Source organism: Takifugu rubripes, chromosome 7, assembly GCF_901000725.2.
Source record: "Takifugu rubripes chromosome 7, fTakRub1.2, whole genome shotgun sequence".
Lineage (NCBI taxonomy): Eukaryota > Metazoa > Chordata > Actinopteri > Tetraodontiformes > Tetraodontidae > Takifugu > Takifugu rubripes.
The window spans coordinates 6,277,049-6,302,358 of record NC_042291.1 but is presented as its reverse complement, the minus strand read 5'-3'; the positions used below and the strand labels follow the sequence as shown (position 1 = coordinate 6,302,358).

At 44.6% G+C, this 25,310-nt stretch overlaps 2 protein-coding genes across 3 annotated transcripts; both read left to right on the top strand.

The window, feature by feature from the left end:
* Nucleotides 1-122: 122 nt before the first annotated feature.
* Nucleotides 123-4,814, top strand: seh1l (SEH1-like (S. cerevisiae)). Of its 2 annotated transcripts, none has more exons than XM_003965875.3 (9): nucleotides 123-349; nucleotides 688-738; nucleotides 936-1,082; nucleotides 1,225-1,436; nucleotides 1,594-1,692; nucleotides 1,769-1,909; nucleotides 2,129-2,283; nucleotides 2,402-2,555; nucleotides 4,402-4,814. In XM_003965875.3, exons 1-9 carry the CDS (start codon nucleotides 239-241, stop codon nucleotides 4,646-4,648), a joined length of 1,317 nt encoding a protein of 438 aa, XP_003965924.1. In that variant the 5' UTR covers nucleotides 123-238; the 3' UTR covers nucleotides 4,649-4,814. The 2 variants fall into 2 exon arrangements, with proteins under 2 accessions (XP_003965924.1, XP_029694139.1); XM_029838279.1 differs by lacking the exon at nucleotides 4,402-4,814 and adding an exon at nucleotides 4,013-4,353 and having other exon boundaries at nucleotides 125-349.
* A 734-nt stretch (nucleotides 4,815-5,548) lies between these two features.
* Nucleotides 5,549-25,148, top strand: cep192 (centrosomal protein 192). The gene is made up of 52 exons (XM_029838278.1): nucleotides 5,549-5,750; nucleotides 6,273-6,499; nucleotides 6,768-6,863; nucleotides 7,056-7,213; nucleotides 7,311-7,372; nucleotides 7,473-7,617; nucleotides 7,691-7,800; nucleotides 7,881-7,970; nucleotides 8,066-8,221; nucleotides 8,315-8,465; nucleotides 8,569-8,786; nucleotides 8,869-8,991; nucleotides 9,497-9,613; nucleotides 9,717-9,966; nucleotides 10,044-10,187; nucleotides 10,282-10,346; nucleotides 10,495-10,713; nucleotides 10,827-10,965; nucleotides 11,044-11,126; nucleotides 11,216-11,509; nucleotides 11,627-12,413; nucleotides 12,496-12,613; nucleotides 12,786-12,942; nucleotides 13,047-13,767; nucleotides 13,875-14,033; nucleotides 14,344-14,492; nucleotides 14,718-14,948; nucleotides 15,050-15,166; nucleotides 15,405-15,545; nucleotides 15,903-15,966; nucleotides 16,048-16,187; nucleotides 16,347-16,439; nucleotides 16,738-16,856; nucleotides 17,732-17,929; nucleotides 18,386-18,476; nucleotides 18,690-18,869; nucleotides 19,122-19,382; nucleotides 19,476-19,597; nucleotides 20,139-20,248; nucleotides 20,384-20,543; nucleotides 20,664-20,754; nucleotides 20,857-20,935; nucleotides 21,026-21,149; nucleotides 21,233-21,338; nucleotides 21,405-21,633; nucleotides 21,744-21,820; nucleotides 22,009-22,104; nucleotides 22,188-22,307; nucleotides 22,666-22,778; nucleotides 23,238-23,364; nucleotides 23,550-23,608; nucleotides 24,142-25,148. Exons 2-52 carry the CDS (start codon nucleotides 6,327-6,329, stop codon nucleotides 24,272-24,274), a joined length of 8,265 nt encoding a protein of 2,754 aa, XP_029694138.1. The 5' UTR covers nucleotides 5,549-5,750; nucleotides 6,273-6,326; the 3' UTR covers nucleotides 24,275-25,148.
* The last annotated feature ends 162 nt before the right edge of the window (nucleotides 25,149-25,310 follow it).

Sequence of the window (25,310 nt, the reverse complement as noted above, 5' to 3'; positions counted from 1 at the left end):
CTATCTATCTATCTATCTATCTATCTATCTATCTATCTATCTATCTATCTATCTATCTATCTATCTATCTATCTATCTATCTACGTCCGTCTATATGCTGCTAAAAAGCGCCACCTGGCGGTCACCGTCAGGTAGCGCCCCGACTCGCAGCGAGGACCCGCCAAACACAAGTGAACACATGACGGGCCTGCTAGCTTACCCGTGTCACTAGTACTTCTGCTATTCTGTCGGGTCAGTCATGTTTGTGGCGCGTAGTATCGCAGCAGATCATAAAGATCTCATTCACGATGTTTCGTATGATTTTCACGGCCGGAGGATGGCGACCTGTTCCAGCGACCAAAGTGTCAAGGTAACGGCCGGTGAATCGACCTGGAGCCAGGGAGCTAATTTAGCATTAGCCACCGAATGTTGCTTGTCAAAATATGCAGTTTTACACCCTTTATCAAAATTCCTTATGGAGTCACTCGTTCTTATTTCATCTGCGGTGGGCAGATGAAAGTATTATAGAATTCCAAAACAGCGGCTAGATTCGATCTCTCAAGTGCTTTTTTGTCAATAAAACTAGCTAGTTTGTTTATGGGGCTGTAGCTTACAAGTCAGGTTGAGATGTAGATTTAGCCACCATAAACCATGCACAACAACACGAAAACACACTCTGAATGTGTGCTGAACACTTGTTATTGACAGGTTTGGGACAAAAGTGAGAGCGGAGAGTGGCACTGCACTGCCAGCTGGAAGGTAAATCACCTGATGCTGCTTGATCCCATTTTAACCTGAACAGGCTTTCCTGGTAAAACAATCTATCTGCCAGTGTGCTTGCATAACGTAATGATACATTATATAACTTTTCCTATTTTTGCACGTCTTTTTTTTTAACGTAGACATCCTATAATCTGCAGGGCTTGTCAATTTGAGCAAATCTCTTTTCTCTGCAGACACACAGCGGGTCAGTTTGGAGGGTGACCTGGGCTCATCCAGAATTTGGGCAGGTTCTGGCCTCCTGCTCCTTTGACAGGACAGCTGCTGTTTGGGAAGAAATTGTAGGAGAGTCCAACGACAAGCAGAGAGGACTGAGCCACTGGGTTTGTACAACTCTCATATCTGTACATGCACCTAAACTATCATTTGAGCCCCTACAATTGTCAATTTTGTAACTGAACACAGCTGGGAATGTGTATCAGTGGGTCATTTAGGCACAGTTTGACCCACAGCTTCCATTTTTAGATCAAGAGAACCACCCTGGTGGACAGCCGCACCTCAGTGACTGATGTGAAGTTTGCCCCCAAACACATGGGCCTGATGCTGGCCACCTGCTCTGCAGACGGAGTGGTGAGGATCTACGAGGCTCCGGATGTGATGAACCTGAGCCAGTGGTCTCTGCAGCATGAGATCTCCTGCAAGCTCAGCTGCAGCTGCATCTCTTGGAACCCTTCAAGGTGAGCCAATTTCCTTTAAATAATATTCATATTTCTAGGTTGTAGAGTCAAATTCATCATCGATGAGAAATGAATCCAACTAACAGGTAAATAAATTGATCAATGGTCTTAAAAGGGGCCTCAGTGTAACACTTCCTTCGCTCTTCCCACCATCCAGCTCTCGTGCACATCCGCCGATGTTTGCAGTGGGAAGTGACGACAGTAATGTAACGTACGGTGGGAAAGTACAGATCTACGAATACAATGAAAACACAAGGTAGGAGCTGCTCTGGAACGATACAATTTACTATAATCTTTTAGTTTGACGTGTTTGACATGTCCCTGTTTTAAAGGAAATATGCTAAAGCCGAGACACTGATGACAGTCACCGACGCCGTTCACGACATTGCCTTCGCTCCAAACCTCGGCAGGTCTTTCCACGTGCTTGCCATCGCCACTAAAGACGTCAGAATCTTTAAGCTCGTTCCAATGAGGTCAGGTTTAATTTTCTTTTCTGAATGTCTTTTCACACTTGCACACCAGAGCAGTGACAACATGGCGGCTCCTTGCTCTGCTAACTGATCCAGAGTTGATACTGGCAGTGGCAGGATGAAATCTGGCAGCGCAGATTCATCTTGTGCGTGTGTGAACGAGGCGTCGGCAGAGTCCACAGTATTTGGCTTGTGTGTTAATTACTGTGATCCGCCAAACAGGAAGGAGAGCACGTCTTCGGGACCCACCAAGTTTGAGTTGCAGATTGTGGCTCAGTTTGACAACCACAACTCTCAGGTGTGGCGCGTGAGCTGGAACATCACCAGCACGCTGCTGGCCTCTTCTGGGGACGACGGTTGCGTGCGCCTCTGGAAAGGTACAACTCTGTCATTAGCACGTGCAGAATGCTCACTAGTGAACTGCATCTTAAAAGCTGCTGGATAGGTTGTTGCCGACGCCGTTTCGGTGACATTGCCGCTTCTTTTCCTTCTCAGCCAACTACATGGACAACTGGAAGTGCACGGGCATCCTGAAGGGCGACGGCAGCCCGCTCACAGGCTCGTCGGGTCAGCCCACGGCCATGAGCACCATCGTGGGCTCCTCCGTTCACACCTCTCAGAACGCCCTGAACGGCATGTCAGCAGGAAGGTAGGTGGTGTGGTGCATCCGTGCGGCACTCACCCACCCCCTAAAACCGAGCCGGTCAGAACTGACAACCTAACCACGCCTCGCACTGACTCGGACCGCTGCTGCTCACTGACCAACTACCTGGACCCCACAGTGTCCAAACGCTGCACTCGTGCAAAGAGCTTGGCTCCCGGCACCCAGGGTATCGGCACCAGGCCCGCGGAGCTGGCTGTGTGCTGCTGCTTTTCCAAACAACATGAATGATACCTCCTGTTTGTACCGATGCGTGCTGTAGTTGCCAGTGGTCCCACTTTGCATTGTCAGTGTGAGAGAAAAAAAACAACATTTTGGTATATAAAGTAATGATAATAAACTTGTTTTTGTATAAATCCAATATGTGATTGTTATTTCAAAGGCGGCAGCCGTTGCGCGCCTACGATCGGAGCTGTTTCTGATGTTAACGTGAACAAATCAGATGAACTGCTACATCTTGAGGGACGGTGGTTTGAGGTTTGACTAATTTTATATGCAGCAATCACATCAAATCCAAAATGTCAGGTTAGAGTGGTGCCAAACTCTTTGCTGAGAAGGACAAATGGTTATTAAGCAAACGCAGTAACGTGGCTGCGGAGAGCCCAGACTTTATTCATGTGAACACAGCTGAGGTGGTAACGGATATAAACTGAGACTAACCTCTAACACAGTGTTTCAGCAGCCAATACCTCGGTTCACTCTTGTGTGTAATTCCAGTGGCTAATGTTGGATTTTTGGCAGTGTGGCACTATTCTTTTCTTAATTAAACACATTCAGCATATCAGAAATCTAATAAACTGTTAAGTGGATTCAATTTTTAATAAATATTAACTTTTTTTCTAGTAAGATTTCTGGTTTGAGCTAGTTGGACCCAAATGAGCTTTTTTTTTTCCTTTTGATGTTTTCCTATCAGATATTGGATTTGATATATAAAAACGTTTTGGGATCTTGTCAGCACAGGTTTGATAACTTGCCGTAAATGTTGGTTTATTTCACATGCGGAATAAATGAGTAAAAAATACCCTTTTTATTCAGTTATTTTTATATTTAGCTTCGATTCTGCTGTACATGCCTTTTTACTGCTGATGTTCTGCGTACTGAGGATGTGATTGTATCAGTGTTCCAGCAGTTTCCATAACAACTATATTTTAATGGGGGTTCTAAGATATTGCAGAACGCATTGCTGGGTTTTCCTATCAGCTTTATTTATAACAGACATAACAGAGAAATATACAAGCCCGATTTAATCGTACATTCTGTTGAGTGTTTTGCAGGTCATGACCTCTGGAGCACCTTTTACATGACTGCTCCAGGGCTGAATTCTTACCATTATTTTCAATGCTTACTAAGTTTACACTGCATAGAAAATATCTTGCACTCCACATCCTCGTTGAATGTTGTTTTGTTAATAAATAATGCACTTTTGTGCTGCTTGTTGCATGCAGGAATTGGAAGAGAGCTCCGTCTGTCCCTCCCCAGCGGCAGCTGACCTCTCCAAAGATATACCACCATCCTGCATATTACTAACGTCTCCTCTTCATCTGCCTGTTTGCGCTTTTCCGTTAATCCATTTGAAATGTGTGTTAGTCACCTACAAGCTCAGGGTGAGAGCTGTGTGCACATAAATTGCATGTTTGTTTTAAAATTTCACTCTGGATCAGGCATGTTTGTCTTCAGCTTATCTTCTGAAGTGACAGCTGGGCTTTGTCACCACTGTCTGCAGCCGCCATCTTTCTCTGTTTAATCGTTTTTGTTTTTTTACTTTCTGTTATGTGTTTCCCTCGTATTCTATCGTCTCCTCCCCGTCTGTGTATCTGTCGTCCTGTTGATTCAGGTATTTCTTCCCACCTCTGGAGCCTCCAAGAGCGGGGACCATGTATGGTCACCTGCTGCCTCCTTCTTCGCTCATAGAGCACTGCGATGCTGAGCCAGCTCCACCTCCACAGCAGGCTCTGCCACACAGGCACTCATCTCGAGCCTTGCTGCCCCTGACAGAGGCTGAAGGCCAGCTACCTGGGGCGTTTCAGTTCAGAGGGACGTTGGATGCAAAAGGCCACAATGAGAGCAGCTGGAATGTGTGAAAGCTAATAAACACCTCTGACTGTTCTGCGAAGATAAACTACATCACTGCATGACACCTGTAAATCAGACCGATGGAGAATCTGTTCTGCTCTGGCGGGTGGCTGCAAAAACTTTTGTATTTAACTTGGTTACTCATGGAAGTTATTAAAAAAAATTCTATTTTGATGGTTTCTTCTCCACATTGTTCATCCATCCCTGAATGATTCACTGTCATGTGAGGTGTTTTCAGTGGAAATGTCATATTATTCATTGTCACATGTCTGCTATGAGTGCTATTTTTGTATAAGATCCAAGGGGATTATTTGAAATCTGGAAAACAGCACCGGAATACAACTGAAAATTTGGAGGTTTGACTCTATTCTCTCATCAAATTGGTGTTTTTATGCAAACAGTGCTTTTTTGTTTTAGCCTCATGAAGCGCGTATCAGAGGTGACCCAGTGGGGGATCATTTCAACTTGTATTGACAAAGAGGCTAAAGTTTCATTTCATGGCTCACCCTGGAATGTCGGTGATGGCAGCTGTCTGCTTACCAAAGCATCTTTGCAGCTGCTCGGCAGAACACATGAGATAGCAACCTCCCCACGTCCAGTAGCTGTCATATTGGACACATTTGGTCTGGAAACTGAATCATACGTCATTATTTTGCATAGGTTTAATATACAACTATTGTGACGCTTGACGTTGAAATGGCATAACGATAGTGCTAAGAAGAAACCTACGTTGTTGAAGTCATATCTTTAGGACAAACACCTGATTGTTAAAATGTATGTATGTGTGTGATATCGTATCCAAAAAAACAGTCGTGTTGATTGACGTGAAGCCCGTCCTACCATAAATGTCAATTTCCTCTCTTTCAACTTTATTGCCCAATCAAAGTGCTCAAATTCGGGCAAGTCCCGCCCACAAAACATGACACTTACGCGGGCTTCCTGTGGCTTCTGGGCGCTGGGTCGTCACCATAACTAAACTTATATTTCTGCGATAATGACAAATTTAAGCATTGTGAAAGTTAGTTTTGGTACATAATCGCCTAACGCGTTTATTTAAAGACTGAACTCCAGCTGAGAAAGAACCGCGGCCCCCTTCCTGCAGTATTAAATGTGAGTTGAACTTAGCTTTACGTTGTTTTAATTGTCTTGCGAAAATGGAACTTAACTAAACTAAAAGAAAACGGTACCGCGTTGATTTATCTAACTTCTACACTCATCTACACTCTGCATGCTGCTCTAAAAATAATAGTTCTCAAACTTTTAAACATAGAGAAATGCAGTGAAGAAGAATTTTCCGAGCACTGAGGTTCAAATTCAGTTGTTTTTAGCATGTAGCTAGCCTAAAAAGTTGGCTTCACCACAGCTATCGTGGATAAATAACTTTGGATTTCCGGTACCGTTTTTATATCAACTTATTCTATTGGAAGGATGGATGTGAATAAAACAGGTCCAAATAAATTCGATATAGAGCGTTTTAGGTTTATTCAACCAATACCTGCCTTCGGTATGAATGTTTAAAGGGGCTTGTTGCTTCTGCAACATTCAGATATATCAATATTTGCCCCAAAGTATGAAAAATGCATTTGTAAAATGACGCCACCAGCGAATTTATGTCACCTATTTAACCCCCAGGCGTTGTAGATGGTCATCCGATGAACACTTGGCCGACTATCTCCAGTGAAAACCATGGCAGACAGCTTCTACAAGCTGGAAGACGAAGCCTTTCCCAGTTTTCTTTCCAAATCTCTGGACAGCACCAGTGGCCGAGCCACGCTGGGGAATGTGACATTGGGTTCAGGCCCAGGACTTCCAGTGGCAGCTTCTACTGTGGCTAAAATTAAACCTGCATCTGAAAACAGGTGGGGGTCAGGCTGTGGCTGCTGCTGACAGATGTGACTTGTTGAAACCTTTACAGAGTCCCCAAACTTCACAAGCAGCTGATTTGTTGTTGATTTGCTATTTATTAGCTATTAAATGCAGCTGCAATGTGAATTTGGGATGTCTAAGAGCCAATATTGAATGCAAGACATCAAATCTACCATATGTAGATGGTAATTTTCATCTGATAAATATAGCTTGTTGCTCCTATAGACTTGTTTGACTGTGTTTTGTGTTTTTGTTTCACAGGGGAGACGCTGTTGAAGCATCATATCTAGAAGGCAGAGATGTGAGCTTACAGTCACCTGAACAACCCAATTTTGCTCTGAGCTTGAAGGATGACTTGTGAGTATATGTTTATGTGTAGTTTACAGTGTTGAACGTATTGGACAATTTGACAGTCAAAGACAAAAGGACTTTATTTAAAGTTGATCATTGCTTTATGTTTTTGCAACATTATATTGATATTGTGCAGTTGGAGATTCATATTTCATTTTACCCAGTCATCCTTTCCATTAATGCTCACCTGTACTACAGGGACACTGCGGATAACTTCATTGCAGCCCACCGTCTTTCAGACATGCTTGTGAAGATCAATCTGGATGAGAGTGCCTCCAGAAACCAGGGCTCCACTGTGGAGCCTCCTCCCACACAGATGCGCTCAGTCCGCGGCCGTCCCTCAGAACTTGGAATGGGTAAAAATTCATTCTTATATGTGCTTTTTTAAGTCATGATATTAGAATGACACTTGAATATTTTATGCACTCCATTTAGTTTTTTCTCCTTTCACAGAGTTGTCTTCAGGCCTTCTCACTTTTGCTCAATTTGGCCATAGAAACAACGTGGATGCAAAAGTGTGTACGGTTCTTTTTCTGTATTGTATTAATCATTCCACTTTAATTGTATTAAGTTGCTGATTAAATGTTTTAAATGATATCCACCTTTTTGGTGCAGTCCACGCAGGCTCAGGCTTTACTTGCTGAGGAGGACCTTATCCATAGCGATGAAGTGGACAGTGACCGTTTCAGCGGCAGTAACTCAAGCTTTCTGGCAAACGAGAAGCTCGTGTCTATGGACAGCATGAACAGTGATATTACAGGTATCCTTTTTCTCCTCTTTAGAGTATTCAGTCATGCTCAATGGCTTGTCAGACAATATAAATTGTTTTCCAGATGATGATTCCCAAGACATGCCTGATGATGAGATGCAGCTGTACTTCAATAAGCTGGTGCCTCCTGTCATGCAGAGAGGCAGAGTGGAGGGCCAGGAGATTCCTGCCACAGTAAGACTGCCCTTTAATTTAGAAAACCTACATGACCTTTGCTTTCTTATCGGCATTGTTCAACCTCTTTTTGTTCATAGGGGTTGCTGAGTGCTGCTGATGACCTGCCAAAAGCAAGTTCTACAGAACCAGAACACTACAGAGACCAATTCTTTGATGATTACAATAAGGTTAGCAATTGGGAGTTCCTCTTCAGACTGCGACTCTCTAGAATTTCCCGAGTGGTAATTTGTTGTTTTCTTCCTGCACATTGTCTACATGTCAGCTTCATGACGACTTCCAGATGCCTGATGTTCGGCTTGCTGCAACTGGGATGGATTCCTGTCCAGCTAGTGATGAAGACACTGAAGATGAGTTGGAGTCCGCCAGGACTAGCAATGCTGTCAGATCACATCTGCTGCCCAGCACCTCCAGACAGCTGGTTAGAAATGAGAACACCCACCCACCAGATCCACAACTCATCACCGCTCTGTATCCAGTATTTAAAAGCTCACTTTCTGGTGTGGTTTTACAGGTGGGTGAGAGTAATCGTCCTAGTTTCAGGCCAGGCTTAGAGGGGGGCAGTTCTGATGATGAAGATTCCACTGGTCGTGGGGGTCACTTCCTCTCTGGGATCGAGCACAGACGTTCTGCTGAGGGGCAAGTGATCAGCTCACCTCTAACAGGTAGAGTAAAAAACTTTATCCCATACAGTGCACATTTATTTTCTTTTTCTTTTTCATTTGTTCATTAATATTTTGTGTTTTTCTGGTCTCTGTCTAACTGCAGGTGATGGAGGGGGTGGAGATGGGAGCAGTGGAAGTGAGGACAGTGGAAACGATGGGGGAGTTTCAACCATTCCTCTCCCATCCGCCAATGTCCAGACAACTTATGACGTTCTGCGTGGTTTAGGGATTGTGGGCAGCAGCGCTGCTGCTGCTGCTGATAACAGTAATGCAAGTCATCTCTCTGGACATGGACGGAACATGTTCTCTCTGCTCACTGAGGTGGGAGTGAAACAAAAAGTCCATCAGTGAATTGTTGTTGCCCATAGAATTTACTTTAGCATGTTTACGTTATTTTCCTCAGATTGGTGACCGTGTGGGTCCTGTAGGAACAGGAGAGACCAATGCTACTTCCAGTACAGCAGGGGTTGCACAACGACTTTCTCCTGTCAACTGGAGCATGGTTCTGAACCGCCAGGAAGCACTGGTGAGACTAGCTGCTAAACCAGTCCTTGCATTCTGTGGGCGTCAATGTTGCTCAGTTGATTTTGGTAAAATGTCAAATGACAGATTTGTATCTTGCATATTTATCTCTTTTTCTGTTGGCCAACAGTTGCACTCTGTAACCCACTGATATTATCTGCCATTGTGCGATATGAATCTTTTGAAAAGATACTCAACTGTCTGCTAAACATGCCAAAACTGTTTCCAGCTGGGGGAAAAAAAACCTGGCTTTGCAACCGAAATCAAAAAGACACAAGCGAACCAGGCTTGTTTAATTTTGGAATTATATTACATACTTAATGGATATTAATTATCTTTAAATTAAAAGGTCTAACTTGTAATTACCATTGTGACATTAGCGTAATGAGTTTTGTGTAGTTACAGGGTGGTTAGTTGCTGACCCTGTTAGTTCATAATATTCTCCAGTAAACTTGAGCTGTGGATAAAATGAGAAGGTTGTATTGATGCGGGTGTGATTTGAATGTCAGGATGCCATGGAAAGTACAGAGTCTGGACCCACTGCTGAACATCTGCTAGACACTGTTTATCTGAGAAGAAGCCAGAACTCCTTGAACCCTGCTGCTTCCCTCCTTCAAGGTACACAGGTGAGTTTCCACTGTGCCCCAGCTCAAAATATGACTTATGACACACTTAAAAATAAAACTGTAAGAGAGACACCTTAAATAATGTTATTGTCTTTAACTGCAGGATCTGGCAGAATGCAGTGAGGAGGTTGAAGATGATGATGATGAAATAGATGAACCTGATGGTGCCAGGCCCTTCTTAGGGTTAAGAGGCGGGCCTTGTGGTGATGTGACTGGTGCAGAGGCTTCTGGTAACACCAGTGAGGATGACAACAAGGTTCTGTCCACCTCCTTGGAAGCCAAATATTTCTCCCATAGCTTCCACCAGGAACCAGAAGATTCAGACGATGGGTGGAAAATGGAATTTCAACAAGGTTGGCTGGATCTCTGAGGTTTATATCCACAAATTAACTGGTGGTTGTGAGGTTTTTATCAGCATGTCTTTTTGCAGGTGCTTCTCAAAATGTTGTGTACCAGAATGAAGATGGGGAGTGGGTCACCGATCTGGCTTATTATTCTTCCTTTGAAAAAGAGGTTGATGGCAATGTGCCAGAGGATATCAGCCAGTTTCAGACTGAGAACTTTGTCTCTTCTAGTATGTACACAGTTTTACGCTATCAAATGCTGAAGCCTCTTCTATCATGGTGTGCTGTGAATAAATGACTATGGTACATTTTTGTCCTTTGTAGATGATGCTATGAAGAAGATACTTAAGGATCAAGAAGAATTTGAGAAAGAGCATCAATTTATGCAGGTCTGGGTCTAAGTGATTCTTCCAGATTTCAGTAAATATATGTAAAAATCAAAGGCATTCAAAGTAATCCTTAAGTAAGTCTAATTGTGAAGTTTTGGGCTGTACTGTTGTCAGAGTTCCATTTTTCTGTGTTTTGCTGTTTTCAAAGGAAGAGAAGATTGAGGCTGCCAACAGCAGCAGCACATTTAACAGTGACTCATCCTGGAAGATCCCCAATGGCAGCCACGTCCTGATGAGGACCTCTCAGGTCTCCTCCGAGTTTGAGGATGGGCACCACAGCTACCTTCGACTGTCTTTAGGGCACTTTTTTGAACAGCGTTCTGAAGCCCTGGGCTGTCTGGGTAGCAACGACGACGTGGTTAAACGGGTAAGACCATTTTTTTTTCTTGTTGCATTTTAATTTGAATCCAGTTGTAATTCCTCATCTCTTGTCTCAGCATGTATTACATTAAGTGTTATTGTTTTGGTTTTTTTCTCTAGCCTTCATTTGGCTACATCATCACATCTCCCGAGAAGAGGGAACCGTTTGCATTAATTTCCCCCTCAGACCTCTCGGCCACAGCCGGTCCTCACAATGACACCATTATACTTGGTGAAGCGGACAAAACTCTCAACCCAGGTGTGCTCACAGTATTAGTGTTTAATATGTATGTTTTCTTTAGAGTGTTTACATTGATTTGTCTTTCTATTTTTGCAGAGGACTTGGACAAAACTCTTGAAGCACCACCTGAAAGGGTATCACCTAAAGGTGACCCTAATCCTGAACCACACAAACGGGAGGTACAGTCGTCTTTTACATCGTTAAACATCAAAAATGAACCTTTCACAGCTGCCTGGCTCTTCAATATAAAATTCATTTCTCCATTCAGGAACATGCAGGGAGAGCAGCACTGCCTGACGTTATCGAGGGCTCCGAGTCTGGGTCAACCTTGGCTAACCAAAGCTGTGTGTCCCCTGACAACAACAGCCAGCTGATGCTGAGTATCAGCACCATTGCTTCAGCTATTGCTGATGCTTCTATCAGCACCGACCCCTCTGAACTGGCTGCCATGATAATGGAGCTGTCCAAGAGGGGCAGGAAGAGGAGTCAACCTCTGCAGGAAGGACTCAAATCTAAAGGACCTGCTGTCAAGTTCGCTGAGGAACCACAATCACATGAACAGGCAAGAACTTTTTTCACTCCCATATACTATTGTAATGACATTTGAGAGTTTTTGTCACAAAGTGTAGTTGAATGATTGAATGGTGAGTTCTGTAGCAAAATTTTATCCTCTTCCTAGGTCCATGGGCCACATCAGAGTGCCTTGTTGGATACACTACAGAGCAGCCAGTTTGTTGGAGAGCAGAGCATCTTTGACATGGACAAGTACTTGAAAAAGACTGATGTGTCAGCCACCACTGAGGTCTCTTTTGCACATACTACTTTTGACCTGACTGCCTGGGCAGAAAACCTCAGCACATCTCAGAGAGAACATTCGGGCATGGCCTCAGGAAAAAGAGAGACTCAACCGGAGCCAATAAGTACAAATATGGAGGAAATGACATCAAACACTAAATTACCTTCAGTTTCTTCTTTAAAATCCTCATCCTCAGGCCTCAAGTGTGACTCCAAAAGAAGCTCAATTCCAGTGTCATCTGCCAGAAAGTCTGTGGGTTCGGAGCAATCGTCTACATTTAATCCTCGGGCAGACAAACTGGGGTCTTTTTCTGCTTCTCCCAATTCTTCCTCCAGAACACAAACATCACATGGAATCAAGCAACGAGAAAAGCTACACACATCAAGCTCAAATAGGCATTCTCTGGAAGCACAAAAACATGATCCCAGCTCCTTCAGCTTACCGATAACATCACCAGACATGAAAAAAGGACAGACGGCTCTGTCTTGCAGTAAGGTTACATCTCCTCTGGCACACGGTTTAAGGAGTCCAGGCCAACAGCAGCAGGACAGACAGAACAGTTCTCCTGAAAAGAAACCACTTGTCAGAACTGTAAGTGCACCTCCACTGCATTCTAGTTCTGGAGAGAAGCACTTTGGCATCTCCCAGCCTGCAAAAAGCCAAGCAGTTGGTGAGTAGAATCCAGAAAAATGGCTTCTCATTGAAGGAAAATTTTCATTAGAATATTATAACACATTTATATATTTCTTTAGAGGTGAAACAGGGTTTTTCAGAGCCCATCGTGGAAATGACACAATGCAACTTCAGACCATCAACCTCTCCACTTACTCACTCCTCTCCAAGTCAGACCACTCTTCCTAGTGCTGATAGGTATTGTTTATTTCTCTAGATCGTTAATAGAAGTAAACATTATTAAGATGGAATTTGGTGGATGACAATTACATTCAGAGCACTTAAATTGAAATAGAACATCACAGTCCTTTTTAAGTGTGTGCATTTGTCAATGTGAAACGGGTAATTTGTTTTGGTCTTGTTTTCCCAGTGTGGTGTCCCCAGTAGCTTCAAGACAGTGTGTGCCAGACAAACATCCTGGTGTTGACCTCTCTCCACAGTCTATATGCTCCAGCCCCGGTCTCAGCAGGCTGACTTACATCTCGATGAATGAAGGCACCGGCATGTCTATGTCTGAGCAGCAAAAGGTATCCAGCATTAACAAACCTGTACAGTTTCTCAATTCTGTTGGGAACACAGCTGACCAAACCTTCTCTCTGACACTGTCTGATGTGTGCTTGTATTTTAACAGTGTCTAGTAGCCAATTATCATGCTGGTTTTCCACAGAATAACTCCAGTATGGCACTGAGCACCACTATCATCAGATTCAGTCCAACTCCACCTGTAGAACCAGATTCACAGTCCAACCTGGACTTGATTCACACCAAAGGTCTGAATCAGGTGCCACCACAGCATTCTAAAAGCTTGGACCCACTACCAGCACATCACTGCAAAAGTCCAGATCCCCCACAAACTGGCTCTGCTCTGAGCTGTGTTCGCAGTCAGAGTGAATGCAACTTCCACTGCCCTCCAGACCGAACTGATGATGGTTCAGCAGGTTGCAGAGCCCCTCAACACCTCTCTGACCCCAGTGGAAGACAGCTCACTAAAGTAGATTCTGGCTATTCCAGCAATCTGAACATTCAACATGCTAGCAGTTCTGCAGCACCTCAGCATTCTCAGCAGTGGGAACGGCCCGGCTCAGTGTCTTCATCGGCCTATGTTGGTGGCCTTGGGATACCGGTGCCATCCTACTCAACAGAGGGACTTCACTATGTCCCCATCCCCAACTTTAAGGCTACAGGTTTGATTGACCTTCCACATCAAGGGGATATGCAGTCCCTTCTTGCCGCACGCTCCCTCTTCACCTCCCAGATAGCTCAGCAATATTTGGCACCAGAAGCTCCTTTACATCCTGGTGCTTACCATGCAGGAACATTAGGGACCGGGCTCTTCGCCCTGTCCTCAACAGGTATGTCTTTCCTCTTTACATTCATAACTCAAGGTTCTGTGCTGTTTAATGTTTGCTGAGCAGCAAAATATCAATTACAATTCATTCTCCTAACATGACTTTTTAAGGCTTCCCCAGTGACCTTGCTGCAAAGCACATTCCACCCACATCAGGTCCTCTTGGGTTCTCTGGGTCTCATCACATCCCCAGACCTCATCAGAGCCAGCAGGATATAGGCCTGCTGGGAAAACCCTACCCTCAGTATGGCGTAGAGTCCCTGATGTCATGTAAGTTTGAAGGAAGGATGGATGAGGCATAGCTTTGATGTTTAAGCAAAACGAATCAACATGCATTTTAAAATGTACTGAAAAAGGCCCTGCCAGCACTGGTGGTGGCCCTGACATCAGTAGCTTCCAGAAAAGCTAATATTTCAGCACCAATAATGCATGGCAAAAATGTGTGAAATTACAGAGTGTTAAAATGTTAATTGTTGTAATCGTTACAGTCCTTTTAATGTCATTTGGTTCATACCTCTTCTCCTACATGGAGGGGCGGCATTTCCCTGAGCTACTATCCTTATTTCCCTGTCATCCGCAGGCCAAGTGGTGGTGCCAGAGGAGCTGCGCTTCCCTCATGCCTGCTGTGTCGGCATCGCCTCACAGACCTCTCTCAGTCTGTTCAATCCCTCTGAGAGATGGCAGCAAGTGTCAATCAGTGTCACCAGTCTGGCCATCGATGGGGAGAAGGTGAGAAGAATTCAGGACAGTGACTGATACACTAATTTGGTTTCAAAACATGTGTCAGAATGTAATGGAAATGAGTACTTCTACTGAAAACTAGAGGATTAGCTTGATTAGAATATACAAGAATCCCTGCATTATATATAAGAGAAGATTCGCAAGAAGCTGAGCTGAGCTTCCTACACTTTTGGATTATAAAGAGAACCTAAATTCAAAGCTCAATCCTTCCAGGTGGAAAGCTTGCCTTACCAGTGGCTTATGGTGAAGAATAAAACTATCATTGGGCCCAAGACCACAGAGGAACAGAAGGTGTTGTTCATCCCCCCACGTGCTGGTGTCTACCAGTGTGTCCTCAGTGTCTGCTCCTGGCCGGCGTCCGCTGAAACGGAAGTCGCTGCCAGGGCAAATATATTTGCTAAAAATGTTGTGCTGGTTGGCATCGCAGAGAATCCTGCAATAGAGGTGCGGACCACTGCCTCACAAATCTCATCCGAATAATGTCTTTTAGAAGTTATCCAGTTCAAAGTCATATTGATTTTATTTTTTTATTTTTTTATTTTTAGGTTGAAATAAGCTGTCTGGATTTTGGAGATCTTCCAGCAGGCAGTGCCAAATCCCTTCCACTCAAACTGGTCAACAGGACTTGCGCTACGGTGCCCATTCGGCTGGTCATCAGCGCAGTGAGTCAACAACACGTCTTTTTTTGAGGACACGTGTCCATCACGAGGGTGTTGTGGTCACAGCTGGGTAGTTTTTGATACAATTTGAGGCTTAGAGCATGCCGTTTTAAAGCTAATTCACAGTTGGCATGGTACTTGAGTAGTCATCAACATGACGGCATATGCAGAGATGAAAAAGCACAACATTGACTGTAATAAACTAAATGAGAGGGTCACATTTTGTGTCTTATTTCCTCAGACTGCTACAGCATGGCGATGCTTCACCTTTTCAAAGCAGCCTGTCACCACGACATCTGAGCCAACACAGCAGGCCAGCCACATGGCTACAGTGTCCTCTCCCTCGGTGATCAACCATGTGATGCACGCCAGCTATGAAGAGGTTAGATTTGCCAACATTTCTCTGTGTGTTGCTGCCATTCATACAGTCATTTCTTGTCGTGTTTTGTTTCTCTGCAGCTTTCTGAAGTTATTGTACTGCTTTTACCCCCCCCCCTTACACTGAAAATAATAAGGAAATAATTGGTTTGAGACTGTGAAGCAGGCATAACCTAAAAACCCTCCAGCAGCTCTGGAACTGCCTTTCCCAATCTGTAAAATATGTTCAAAAGAAATGAAACTTTTTTTTTTCCTTATGAAGAAATGTGATAGTTAATCCTGGTTTTGTAAAATAAATGCAGGAATCCAATCGGAATGCATTTGAAAGGAAATTTATCCTTCCACTAAAACTCTTTTTCAGACTGCGCAGAGCTTTATGGTGTGGGTTCACTTCAGACCCCCTCTGAAGTACACAGCGTCGTCAGGTAATCAGCACAAATCAGGTGCAAACAAGAAAATATCAGGATACAGGAAAAGACCTATTCTGAGTAACTCTTGATTCACAGAAGAGCTTGGTTTGGCCGATGACTACAGCGCTCGGGTTGAGATTGAAGTGGACTCTCCTGGTCCGAGTCATGTAATTCAAAGCATTCCCCTCAAGGCTAGGTCTGGAACTGCAAGGGTCCATGCCCCAAAAGACCTCCAGGTATTAAGACACATTCAAAAGCACTCCACTTTGAGAAATACGTCTTCATCTACGCAGCATATATTCCCTTTAACAATAAGCTACCATCAAGCTTCCTTGAGGTTCTCTTCTTGGCCTTTGCACAGCTGGCAGTCAGATGCTTTTTGTGCTTCTGTCTAGACAATCAGCCTGGCGGCTCCACTGGGTAAGTCCAGTCAACAGGTGCTGCCATTAAAGAATGCAGGAAACATTGACGTGCAGCTGAAACTCAAGGTAATTCTGACCTTTCCGTTTTTATTAGCTCTGTGGTTTGGGCGAGTCACTGACATTTTGGGCTGAAAGTTTTCCCTCATGAAAATTTGCTGATATTTGAATCGGGTTTTACTTGTTTCCCTTTTTCCTTCTACTTCCTTTTTGTTTGTTCTCTCTGGGACTGATCCTTGTTCTCAGCTTTGAAAGATGTTTCTCATATGTATTTATGCTAGATGTGGTGGTTTTTTTTCTTAGTTTTTCTCTTATATGTTCCATGTCATCCTGCAAGTCTTTAAATTCTCTTTCATTCCTGTTTCAGCACGACGATGCTGAGGGCAGCTTCTCGGTGACACCTGATGAACTGCCACTGATGGTGGGAAAGGAACAGGCTATTATGATCTCCTTCAAACCACAGTGTAGCAGGAAATATCGTGAAAGGTACAGAAACCTCTAAATCAGAGCTTTTGTGTACCGACTCTGAATGGTACTAACATTTTTGTGGGGGTTTTTTTTGGCATGAGACTCCATGTTTATCTTCCGGTCGGTGTTTGAGGCATTTAATGTTTCTTCTGTCTCCTTAAACATGAATGCTGCGTGCATGTAACGGAAGTAAACGTGAACAACACTCTTCTGAGTCAGTTTATGCATCTTCAGTGATGTGGGGGGAAAAGTCCCTGCATGGAACTGCTCAATAAAATGCCTGTGGGTTATTTTTGGGTAAATTGATCATGGTTCCTGTGAGTTTTTCAAACCTGTAAACACCACAACTCAAGTGCATTTTAGTTCCATTATATTTGCAAAAAGAAAGGAAGAAATGCTTTACTAGCTCGACAACTCTGCAATTTACATAAAAATACTACAGTAAAATTAAAGATATGTAGGTTAATAGTGCAGCAGCCTGGCTCTTTATTGTCCAAATCTGGATGTTCTGAACAGCTAATAAAGAGCATGATCGTTTTTTCTGGTTGATTAAATTTGACTAACCTGCTCACTGATTTTAGTTTTTCTTATGTATGTAATACTGAAGTATTATTTCAATCTAATCAAGGCTGCAATTAGAATTGGTGCAATTAGTGCAGCGACTGATTGGGTCTGTGGCTCCAATATAGTGGTAATACTTCTGATGGACATGCATAGTGTTCCTCACACAAGTTCATCTACAGAGAACTCAGAACTAACACAACCCATAATAAAACATGTATTCATGAAGAGACCCAACCAACGTTGGAGTTAATATATGTCAAACAGGAGCCAAAACGCATCACTTCAAGGTCTCGGCTCACTGTGTGTTTCCTGTCCTTGTCGTATTCCAGCCTTCTCACCATCTTGGTGCTGCCATCAGGTCCTCAGTACGAGGTAACCCTGAGAGGAGAAGTTGTCTCAGAGGACTCTGGGAAACCTGCCATTCCATCTGCTGCTCTTTTTGGTCCCGGTGTGGCCAGTGACGTTCCACCAATTCTCTCTAATAAGCAGTTTGTAGCATGGGGAGGCGTCACTCTGGGCAGAGCTGTGTAAGCAACTTTCAGCTTCTGTCATTTCACTGTTATTTGATAAGAGGAACAAATTGTTTGATTGATATCAGTTATTCAGCAGAAAATAATGATTTAAAAAATGTGAAAGCCCAGCGGTCCTTATTATTCTATTAAGATTTTGTAATGTTATTCATGAAATGGGGCAGTGGGCATCTACAGGGAGTTTTGTTACTCAGAAGCTATTTCAAGTGTAGAATTGGTATCGTGTAGAATTTATTTACACTCACTGAAGATGACAGTACAGATGACAGTAAGAAAGCTGAACCCCCCTGAAGATTTGGCTAAATTCATTTAACTTGAATCAGGATTGGATCTTGGTTATTTTACATAATTTAGGGCATTTAGATAATGAGCATCAATCTTTTTAAGTACACGGTGAATTGACACACCCGCATGCATGCAATTATCTCAGAAACGGTCTCCATTGTTCTCTAGTCAACAGAAACTGGTCCTCAGGAACAACTCGACCAGCACCGCACAGCAGCTGCGGCTGCTTATTCGTGGTCAAGACCAGGACTGTTTTCAGGCAGGTGTTTGCATATTGGAACCACCCTGCATCACACAAATACATCAAGTTAAACCCAGACAAACGAAGTAAATGTATAATGTGGCATTTAAAATGCATCCCTCGGCCATTATAGAACTTTGCATCTTGGATGTTTGTTTGGTGTCGTTTGCATATTGCTCGTATTGTAAATGAAATTATGGAAAATGTACTCTCTATATATTTCTCCTTTAGCTTCAAAGTATGTTCAGCCCCGAAGAGCGTCTGACTCGACATGGCGAGCTGTCAATTCGTCCTAAAGAGGACGTGACCGTCCACCTACTTTTCGCACCGACCAGGATTGCGTGCATGTTGGCGAAGCTTGAAATAAAGCAGTCTGGAGTCCGACCTTCACAGCCTGGCGTCAAGTTTAGTGTGAGGATGTGCTTGAGTTCATCTAATTTTTTCTCCTTGCCATATTTTCTTTGCAGTGCCAGAAACAGAAGAATTTTTTCTTTGCAAATCACAGATGACATTAAATAAGCGTATATTTACCGGTAATTAGATGTGTAAATATAAAATGGATTGCTTGTGCTAAGACCATTAAAGTTGATACTGTATTAAGAAAAAAAAGATCTGCAATGTTGGAGAGACTCGGTAATGATGAAACATGGTTTCTGCCTTCAGATTCCTCTGTCAGGCTATGGTGGGACCAGCAACATTATTCTGGAAGACCAGAGGAAACAGGGGGATGGTTATGTAGCAATAATGAGCAGTATCTCTGTGGGACATGTCAGCAAAGTTTGTCTGTGTGTGAGGAATACTGGCTCCAGAGCAGCTTTTATCAAAGCCATGGCCTTCTCTGATGTTCAGACACGATCCATCATGGAACCATCTGTCATCAGCATCGCCCCATCGCAATTTGTGCTGAAGGAAAGGACACAGGAGGTAGGAACGGACACAGGCGGTCGGAGAGAAGCGCTCAGCCCATGTGAATTGAAAGAATGAACGTTTACGTGTAATAATATTGAGTGGTTTCAGGTTATCACTGTGCTGATGAAGTCCACCCAAAGAGAACAGAACCTTTGTCAGGCTGCCAGTGCTCTGCTGGCCACTGTCTACCTGTTCTGTGGTGATGAGGTCTCCAGGCAGCAGTACAAAAGGTGACATGGGTCTTAAGCTTTATGCTGTTAGTTACGTTTTTTTTACTTGGTACTAATTCCTTTATCTGCTAATTCAATTAAATCTTTTCTTTGGAAAACTTTGCATCAAACCTCTGTAGCGCAGAGAAAAAAAATCAATCAAATCAATTCCTATAATCAAATCAAAATTTGATTATAGGAAAGGACCGCACTGCACGATGGACGTGTAAATTAAATTCCCTGCTATGTCAAGTGCTTCAATTTCCGAACAAAGCCTGCGTGTGCGTGTAATGTGATTTTACAAATGCATACATTAGTGCAAATGATACCTTGGATCTGAAGCCGCTAACAGTAATTCCTTTAGTTTCGTATTTCTAGAGCAAAATCCAAGGGTGGATTGTTCGGCTTTATTGGTCTGTAAGCAATATTTGTGATGCTACGTTTGATTCATGTGCCAGTCTCATAAACACCAATCATTAGAAGTGGTGATGTTTTTTAGATCCAATTTTCCAGGAAGGCTGTTTTGATGTCCCCTCGGTTTGTTTGTGTTTTTCCTTTTCAGGCTGCTGCAGAATAAACCAGAGGCAGCACAGAAGGCTCTGTCTGACAACAGCCTGCTGAAGAACATCGACTTTAATGAGAAGTTCCTGGGAGAAGAACATATTGCAGAAAGTGAGGTTTTCTGAAAATAATCACCAGCAAATCCCCCTAAACACAAGTGGGAATTACCAGTTAAGTTTGTGTGTGTGGGGGATGAAACAAAACTGTTTTTAAAATGTCTCCAAATTATTATTCTTTTCCCCGTAGCCTTCGATCTTCCCCAGAGGCCCAATGAAGCTCATATCTTCTATGGAAACATGAGTAAGATTGTGGTGTCGTTGCTGGGAAGTGCAAAAAGCGCATGTGAGCAGGACGAGCACGCCGTGGCCCTGCTGCCCTCTGCCAGACGCAGCTCACAGACTGATGGGTACTGAGTCTTACTTGCTATAATGTAGCGTGCAGCAGCTGCACTGACCCACACATGAATGTAGAGATGCCCTTTTGCTGGTGCACACAATCAATAGTGGGATTTTTATTTAATCTCCAGCGATGTACCAAATGAAAATGTGAGTCTGGATGTGCTGCCAGTGAAAGGTCCCCAAGGCCCAGCTCTCAGAGTGACGGAGCCCTCGATTAAGGTACCGTAGGTTCCATTTAAGGACTTGAAAAATTTGAAAGGAGCCTTTCACAGCATTTAACATGAACGAGTAAATCCTGGCCCAACGCTCCTCCCCCTTCAGTCCACAGGTGAGTTACGCAGAGAGTCCGAGTCCTGGACCGTCCACCCTGAGCAGCTTGTCATGGCAGCTCCGACTGTGGGTGAGTGGAAGAAAAAGAGCGTCATGTCTGAATCAGAGAGGAGACTAATGTGTAACAAGCAGTGAAGGTCTTGTGTTGTGTGTTTTTCAGCTGGTGCAACCACGACCAGTCAGGCCCAGATTTGGAACAACACCTCCAGAGAGTTGAGCTTTGACTTGTCGTGGCCCGCTCACTACCTCACCATCACCCCACAGCACGGAGTCATCGACCCACAGTCAGTACATGATGGACTGTTGACTCAAATCTGTTTCACAAGCATAATGGCTTTTTTTTAAATGAGCTTTTGTATATTCAAAGGCGCAATCTGCAGATTTTGGTCAGCCCCAACCCTGCATTGGCTTCCAAATCTGCCCTGCTGCCATGGAGCGGACAGATTTATGTCCAGTGTGATGGTCAACAGAAGGTAGACACACTGGTCCGTCAGAAAATATCCATTGTGCTGCGGGAATATAACGCTGTGTGACTTCAGTTCATAAAGGTCCAGATTCGTCCAGATCTGGCTCTGGATGTGTCGTCTGCTCCTGCAAACACAAGCCTCTCAGCTCTGCCTCCTCAGGCTGCCACCCCAGTGCTACCAGTGAGCAGGCTCGTTACCACCAACCCACTGCCCCCACAGACCCCACAGTCGCCTTCAGCCCTGGTTGAGATCAACAGCAAGACCATTGTCTTCCCTGCTACATACTCTGGTGAAATGTCAGGTAGAACCAAACCGCCCAGAGGACAAATCTGGACTCTGTTCACTTTGGTTTAAATGTCCTCCGGAATGTGGTGTAGGCTACCTGGATACACTGTTCTTTCCTTTGATCAGAGGCCCAGCTGAAGGTGCAGAATGGAGAAGTGCAAGTGAGGTGGTACTTGTCATCATTCGCTCCTCCTTATGTAAAGGTGCTCATTTTATTCATTTTGTTTTGTTTGCTGCTTTGATTTATTTTGTTTCATCTCCCACCATAAAGCTCCCCATCATTCCCCTGAGGTTCTCACTTAAATCTGTGGCTCCGTGCTCCTTTTATTTAACCCTGTTCTTGGTCATCTTGACATAGACGACTTGGATACAGCTTTTCTCTCTCTCTCAGGGGGTTGATAACAGCGGAGATGTTTATCGGGCCACGTACACGGCTTTCAGGTGTTCCAGTGTGTCAGGGACTCTGGGAGCTCGCGAGAAAATGCAGGTAGGTCATTAATGTCCTCCGAGGCTGGTTTTGTTTTATCTGTGACTGGCGTTCTAGCTCTTATCTTGTTCATGTCCTGCCAGGTGCCAATTACCTTCTTGCCCAGAGACAGAGGAGACTACGCCCAGTTCTGGGATCTGGAGTGCCACCCTGTGTCTGAGCCACAACGGAAAACTAGAGTTCGCTTCCAGCTGTGCGGCACAGTGAGGATTCCTTTATTGCCCCTCTTGAAAGCAGTTGGCAGTTGCATTCATTGTGTTTTTCAGAAGACACCAAAACACAACTAAACCTGAGAAAAATCAACCCATGGTCCTCGTGCGTGCGTGCGTGCGTGCGTGTGTGTCCTCAGACGTGTTCTTAAAGTGAAGTGTGGAATCCTTCAGTGCTGTTAAAGGCTTACCCCTGACTTTAGTTTGTAAAACATCGATTTAGATAAGTACACTCTGGTTTGAAGGAGATCTTTGCCATTCTTTTACTCATATGTAGATGATTTTACTTTTTTATTTATTACCATTATCACCAAAGGTTTCCTGATGAGCTTGTGTGTGTTTGTGTGTGAAGGGAATGAAGTCAGGACTGCTGGAAGGACCGCAGGAAGGTGACTGTTCTCTGGTCAGGACAGAGGCCGCAGTCAAGACCAGGAGGAGGGCAGACACATCAGGAGGAAAAATCAGGTAACAGCTGCTTGGGAAAAACACTTCCTGTCAGGATGATTTTTTTTTTTTTTTTTTACTTTATGAATACAGATGGAAGGAGGAAAAAACTGAGTCCGTGTCGGCTTTACAGGCTGTTCTCGTATTCATGAAGTAAAATCGCTTTCCTCTCCAGCCGGGGGTCAACATTTTAGCACTTAAACGCCTGCCAATAGGTGTGCCCGTACCTGCCTGCTGCAGCCCGGCAGATAAGCACCAGTGGAGATAAATCCACTTTTTAATCCCTAGAAATTGGGAGTAAACTGAAAGCCATTTCAGCACAGAGGTGAATCTGATGGGAGTTGAACTCCCTCCAGAAAGTCCAGCCGATGCCTCCCTGCTCTGTACCTGTCCTACGCTGATGTTTAAAGAGTCTTCTCAGAAATTAGGCGACGGCGACCGTCTGCCTTCACGCTTCCTGTCCTGCTTTATCGTTTCCAGCCAGGAGGAGGCTGTAAGGAGGGGGGTGTATTCTCCGCAGGATCACTACACCTTCCCGGCCACACGCGTGGGGACCTCCAGCGCGCTGAAGGTCAACATCCGCAACAACTCGTCGGACATGCATGAGGTGAGGGGCAGCAGCACACGTGCATACTTAGCCTAAACTTTGTTGGTCCATACTGTCCCTAATAATTGCACGGGTGCTTGGATTGACTGGTACTGAAGATAAATGTGGCGGCGGCCTCTAACAGATGCTGCTGTGCTCTTGCATGGATTGATATTTGATGTGTGGCTTCTCTAATTGACTTGCAGTTGACATTTGTAAAGCCTAGGGAGCCCTTCCACGTCAAGCATTCCAAATATTCCCTCAGGTGAGTCCAACGGTCGTTATCCCTCACAAACTCTCCCGTCTCTTCTCTTAACGGTGGCACGTCTAAACTGGCGTTTAAACTTTTTAATTAACCGGGCATCGTTTAATGTTCCACCTCCCTCCGTGGGCGCAGGATTATTTTCCTGTTGCTAACGCTCGCTATGGGAGGTCCTGTCTGGGGGATGATGATACCGTATCCAGCACGGACCGAAGATCTAGCGAGGGGTTGCCGGGCAACGGGAAACCAGCTGTGTTCAGAATAAAAACAACATGGCTCCTTTCAAATCATTGAATTGGAGAACACAAAAGGAATTATACTCGCTGACGTTGACGTGTTGCAGCAACCAGAACTTGACCCAGTTCTGCCACTGGTGTTTTGTGTCCATTTCCAGCCTCCGTGCACCGTGTCACTCCTGCGAGTCCTCCTTTCCACCACCTTCACTCTCAACACGCTGCCCCGTGCAGCGTTATCTGCCATGAGATGTCTGTAGATGCACGTTGGCTGACTTTGTTGTTTCCTTTCCCGCTGGTCAGATCGCAGCACTATCTGAAGCTGCCCGTCCAGTTCAAGCCCAGCACCGCAGGCACGCACGTGGGCTGGCTGCTCATCCAGTCCCAAACAAGCGGAAACCTCGTTATTCACCTGAGTGGTGAGGCGCAGCCTTGACCTGAGTCCTCTGACCTCGTGGCGGTGAAGAAGCGGCGCTGCGGACTGGTCGCGGCTCAGGTGTGCTCTGCTGGCCCATTACGGATGATCGTGCCTGAACCAAATGATTTGGCGTGCCCGGCACCCGGTTGACTTTGGGGGCTAATTGTTTTTGTCACGTCGACGTGGCTCGCGTCACAAGGCAGCTCTGTTGTCGCGCCTGTCGGATTTAAATGGGGCTGTTGCTTTGTGGATTGTTCTGCTAAAATGGCCACATGCTTGGAAATGGAGGGGGTGTTTTTATCGGATTCGGTTTTGTCTATTTCCTGAAGCCTTTCTGTGGAAGCGGCTCCCGATGACGCAGAGCCCACCTGCACAGTCGCCTCCGTGGGACGACTTCCCTTCCACCACCGAACACGAATGCCCATCCATACAGAAGCAGTTAATTCAGTCCTAATCAGGGCTGCTCACATGGCTAATGATTGTTATTACATGCTAAAAGACTTTCCTCTGCTGAGTTGTTTTTTGTTTTTTTTATTTTCCCAGTACGGCAGCTCTCCTGGCCTGCTCGGTCTGGTTACCATGGCGAAACCGCGTTAACCCCCGCGCGATTTGCAGAGAATGTGCTTTCCGTTTCCTCCTGTAGCTCTGGGGCGAACGGCCAAAAGTGTAACAGACTTCCATTTTGGAAGTGGAGCGGCAGGAGGAAATGTCAGCTCCATGGAAGTGTGAGCAACACCATTGTTGGATCACACTCCAAGGAAAAGTTCGTCGTTGGCACATCTCTGCTCTGACAGCAATGACACGTTCAACATTTTGCACAATTGAATGATACATAATGTAATATATATATATATATAGTTGTATGTGTGTCTTTTTAAATAAAGTTGTGATAAATAGATTGGGCTTCTGTATTTACTTTGTTCTTTGGTGTCATTCTCACGTGACACCCTTTATTTTTATTATTGATTTCTTACAGTCCCCCCCCACGGGTCATCGATACTGATAACTCCGGGGTGGGGGGGCGCTTTCGAAGGGGTTAAAGGGGAAGTGGAGC